The sequence below is a fragment of the Frankliniella occidentalis genome, unplaced genomic scaffold (genome assembly GCF_000697945.3).
Source record: "Frankliniella occidentalis isolate FOCC.00 unplaced genomic scaffold, Focc_3.1 Scaffold27, whole genome shotgun sequence".
In the NCBI taxonomy this organism is placed as follows: Eukaryota; Metazoa; Arthropoda; class Insecta; order Thysanoptera; family Thripidae; genus Frankliniella; species Frankliniella occidentalis.
This window is the reverse complement of record NW_026267157.1, coordinates 1,142,219-1,146,999: the sequence shown is the minus strand read 5'-3', so window position 1 is coordinate 1,146,999 and position 4,781 is coordinate 1,142,219. Positions and strand designations below refer to the sequence as shown.

At 46.3% G+C, this 4,781-nt stretch overlaps 1 protein-coding gene across 4 annotated transcripts in view; it reads right to left on the bottom strand.

The window, feature by feature from the left end:
* Positions 1-303: 303 nt before the first annotated feature.
* Positions 304-4,781, bottom strand: part of LOC127749041 (uncharacterized) — an 18,849-nt gene continuing 14,371 nt past the window's right edge. The window contains exons 2-3 of one of the 4 annotated variants that reach the window (XM_052265489.1): positions 3,518-3,601; positions 304-1,302 (exon numbers count right to left, since the gene is read on the bottom strand). In XM_052265489.1, coding sequence (XP_052121449.1) covers positions 565-1,302; positions 3,518-3,601 — 822 coding nt within the window. In that variant the 3' untranslated portion in view covers positions 304-564. Of the gene's footprint in view, positions 1,303-1,801; positions 3,602-4,781 lie in introns of those variants that run through there. The other 3 variants (XM_052265492.1, XM_052265491.1, XM_052265490.1) reach the window with 3 other exon arrangements.

Here is a 4,781-nt window from a genome sequence, read left to right as displayed (position 1 = left end):
AGGGCTGCTCGCGGCACTTAGGCCCCTGCAGCGCGCGGTGCAACTTAGTCGAGCGACCAATCAGAGGGCTGCTCGCGGCACTTAGGCCCCTGCAGTGCGTGGTGCAACTTAGTCGCCCGCACACCGCGCGGTCGAGGGTTTGTCGACCGCACACACTAACAAGAGATACGACGAGCCGTCTCGTACTCCCCGCAGCAGCAGATGATAAGCTCTGCTTGGCGCTCTTCCCTGGAAACGGTGAGCAGTATGTGCGTGCCAAAGAAGAGGTGCTAGCAGCGTTGTCTGGGAGTGTAAATACATGAGTGAGAATATTGATCGTTTGTATTTGTACTGTAACCATTCTATCACGGGAAACTGTGACGACGCGGTTGAAAAAGAAATTAGCCATGTACAGCAGGAAAATCGAAAAGAAAATGGTAACTCACTGGCGTCAAAAATATGCAACTAGGATGGCGTCTAGGCCTTATTCGAATACAGTGTTTCAGTCCAAACACTTAACTTCAAATGTTAGTTTGCATGAAGTCACAAGAATTTAAAAAGAAATCATAGATTCAAGTATCAGTTTTAGTCCTGGAAGCTTAAATACGAAACTTCGCATGCCGCACGATCCTTACGGCCTTCGTGACAACCCAGCAAACAAAACTTGCACAAGCCCGGTCGTGTACTTTCGCCGCACTCCCTGTAGCTCTGGACGGTGAGCCGCAGGCCGCGGTTGGCGGCGAGCATCTCCTGCACACTCTCGGAGTGCAGCCAGTCGTGCATGCAGAGGTCGCTCCTGGGGCAGGGCGGCCACGTCGGACTGAACAAGACGAGGAGTCTGCTGAGGTGCGGCGTGGAGTGCGGGCGTATCGCCTGCACCAGCTCCTGCCTGCTGCAGAGGGAAGGGCTTAAGGTGCTGCTCATCATGGTCAGCTGCAGCTCCTCCAGAGCGGGCAGCTCCGGCAGGACGGCGGCTACGTTACTGCAGAGCTTGTTCAGGTTTGACGCACCGCCGACGTCCAAAGTTGTCAGCGAGGGGTGCCCGGCCAGGTACTTGACAAGGTTCAACATTCGCGCGCCTGAATAGTAGTGGCTCAATCTGATGCGTTTCAAACGGGAGGCGCCACGGAACAGCTTCCGCAGTGGCGCCACCGCGCGGCTGCCGTCTTTGATCTTATCAACACGAACAGTCAGCGACGTCAGGGACTTGAGCACCACGTCGTTCCAACGGCGACTGACCAGGCGGTAGCGGAGTCGCGACTTCTTGGGCAAGTGTTGCAGCACCTCCAGCAGCATCTCGTCCGGCAGACGCTGCAAGGGCACCTGTCGAACAGGACGACGGTCGGAATTAGTCTCAGCAAGCGTCATCTCGGGACAGCACCTGCTTAACAAGTGTATTTGCTTATGTCCCACGGCAGTGGAACTGGATGCGGGTTGGATTGGATGTATCAATTACAGCTATCCAGTAGCGCGGTGAAACGCGAAGGATGGCATGCAGATTGTGAGTGACTGTGCCTCCCGTCTAGAGGTGGCGAACGGCGACCACAGGTTAGCCCCCCCCCCTTTTCAGACGCCGACAACATGCGTCCTCGCTGCAGCTAGAGTGCGCCCATCGAGCGAACAATCAAGGGGCTGCTCGCGGCACTTAGGCCCCTGATTCGTCGTGTGCGTTGCAGGTGAACCACAAAACTTGTGCAAACATTGCCAACGTGTGAGAAGCAAACGCTTATCGGCCATTGCGAAAGATGACTTACTTTAATGAACTTATTTACACTTTGATTATTTGGAATTTACAAACGTTCTCGTAAATATAGCTGGCAGCTCAAGCCGGTAATTAGTGTCACAAGTCATGAGATTACGTCATTTTCCAACATAAAATTGCAACTTTACAAATCTTACAATAGTCGAAAACTTTCTCACACAACCTACAAATATTTCAGTGACCAGTGATTCTCCATGGAGACATTGCATGAGGGTTTGTGAGAGGAGGTAGCGATAAAACAACAAAAAAGCTACAAAAAATCATGAAAAATGTATATATTGTTCCAGATTACACAGAAAATTCTCATTAGAGAAGATAAAATGTAGTTTTCTGCTTTAAAGAAATACAAGCTTTAACCACTAGTAGAATGCTGTGCATTAAAGGCTGTGTGTCTCCTGATTTATATGAACTGAAATAAATTTAAAAATTCAAAATAATCTAAAAATTTCAATTTGACTTCTGATTGTGAATTAAACCTTGACTTTTCACTTTTCTAATTTCCCTTCAAACTGCCACACCCACAATACTTTTGAAATGCCAGCAGACGCCTTTCGGGCCGGCCTTGCTAGAACAATTCAAATGATATGTACCAACATATCAAAATGGAAATTTTATTTCAAAAACCTAAATAGTTTTAATCTCCCAAAGACTAAACCAATCGCTTTAAAAGGGCTCTATTACCAAACCTTAAGATGAAGCGTTAGCGTTAGTTAGGCAAACTTAGACGAATAAAACTGAATTTGTTTCAACACAGTTTTTTTTTATTCCCTGTTAGGTTGGCAGCAACCTATTGCGGCGAGTTTTCGGCACTGAATGTTGGCTTAGTTAGATAGGATAGTAATGTAATTTATAGTTTAGTTTAGTCTGCACTCAGCCAAAAACGTTATTTTTTATCAAAACAAAACAAGAAGTTTTTACATTCAATAAAAAACAGTTTCAGGGCATTAAAAATTAACAATAGTTACAAATATTTAAGTATGTCCATCAGGTAAATCAACCCAATAAAAACTTGAATCACAAATGTACAATTCTACAGTTGTTAACAACTACAGACAAGAACGAAGAGAGTAAAAAACACATTTACACATTAGAGCACCGGAAATCGAAATAAGAAAATTCATAGGACTTCTCCACATAGTCCTGTGGATACTGGTTATTTGGGCTGTCGTGGCAACCTAGCAAGCAAAACTCGCAACAGTTACCACGTGGGCGGCACATCAGGTGGTTCGTGACGGTGAGCCGCAGGCCGCGGTTGGCGGCGAGCATCTCCTGCACACTCTCGGAGTGCAGCCAGTTGTGCAAGCAGTGCTTGTCGTCTTTGGCGAAACCCCACGAATACGAAAAGAACATGACGAAGAGCCTGCTGAGGTGCGGCGTGGAGTGCGGGCGTATCGCCTGCATGAGCGCCTGTCTGCTGGAGAGGGACGGGTGAGGACCTCCAATATTGGTGCTGTCGATTAACTCCAGGTGCAGCTCCTGCAGGGCCGGCAGCTCCGGCAGGGCGGCGGCCACGTTACTGCAGAGCTTGCTCGTGTTTAATAAACCATCGACGCGCAAACTTGTGAGCGAGGACGAGGGGTGCCCCACCAGGCACTTGACAAGGTTTAACATCCGGCTGCTTGAACTGTGGCTCAATCTGACTTGTTTCAATCGGGAGGCGCCACGGAACAGCTTCCGCAACGGCGCCACGAAGCGCTTGTCGTCTTTGATGTTACGAACATAAACAGTCAGCGACGTCAGGGTCTTGAGCGCCAAGTGGTTCCAGCGGCGACTGACCAGGCGGAAGCAGAGCCGCGACTTCACGTCCAGGTGCTGCAGCACCTCGAGCAGGATCTCGTCCGGCAGACGCTGCGCGGGCACCTGTCGGAAGGGACAACGATCAGAATTAGACTCAGCAAGCGTCACTCGGGACATAGGCTGCCGCTTAGGTCACACTGCACTGGAACAGGATGCAGGTTTGGTGTATCAACTATAGCTAGCCGCTAACGCGGTCAAACGCGAAGAGCAAGCAGGGTGAGATGTAGTACAGTAGGCGCTCTTCATGGTTCCGCCTTCGGTTCATGTTTGGAGAAAGTGAGTGGGGTCGCCACAGGCGAAACTACACTGTTATAAGGTGACACGTGTGACCAAAACTCGGCGACACATTTATTTTGGACACGCCTCTTTTTTGTCGCCAAACTATGGCGACATCCGAGATGTGACAATAATTATGGAAACAGATATGTCGCCATGATAGGTCCAATGGAGAATATAAAATTCGTCACCTTCGGTGTCACCTTATTTGGTGACGTTTTCGTCGCCTTAGTGGTAACACATTTTACTACTAAAAATTGTAACTTGACAAAACTTATAATAGTCCATTCTTTCCCCAAAAATCTATGTATATTCCAGAAACTAGTGATTCTATGATGAGGATTAGTGGGTTTGGTCAATAAAAACAAAAGGAGGGCTACAGAAATACTTTAAAAATGTATTTATTGTTTCTGATTAAATATACAACGACTGTCATGAACAGATAAACTGTAGTTTTCTTCATTAAAAAACTAAAAGTTTTGAAAAAAAAACAATCTTTTTGTTAAGAATGTATAATAGTTGAACACAACTATGATGCACAGACAATACCTGTCAAGGATTTCAGGGAAAGCATTTAGATTCAAAGCGCACTTTACATAAAATCACAATATACAAATGGCTGACTTTACATTGCCCCTCTCTAATTCGTTGCATACAAAGGTAATATACAAACTAGAATTAAACATAGATTTTAATTGTCACAATAATTATAGACACAGTTACACAATCATCAAATTGATTCGTTAAAGCTTAAATGTATATTTCAAAAAACTTCTTCATAATAGAGAATTGCAGCCACAAAGGACCCGGGTGGAAGAATAAGTAGTTGAACTACAGTCGGAACTATAGCTAGTGAACTGCACTCCGGCTCTACTCTCGGAAATGTACTAAAAGTGTTCTCCATTACTATTCACGAACGAAGTAATAAGCATAGTCTGAAAGAGAGACCATTCTGTACTCTTAACTG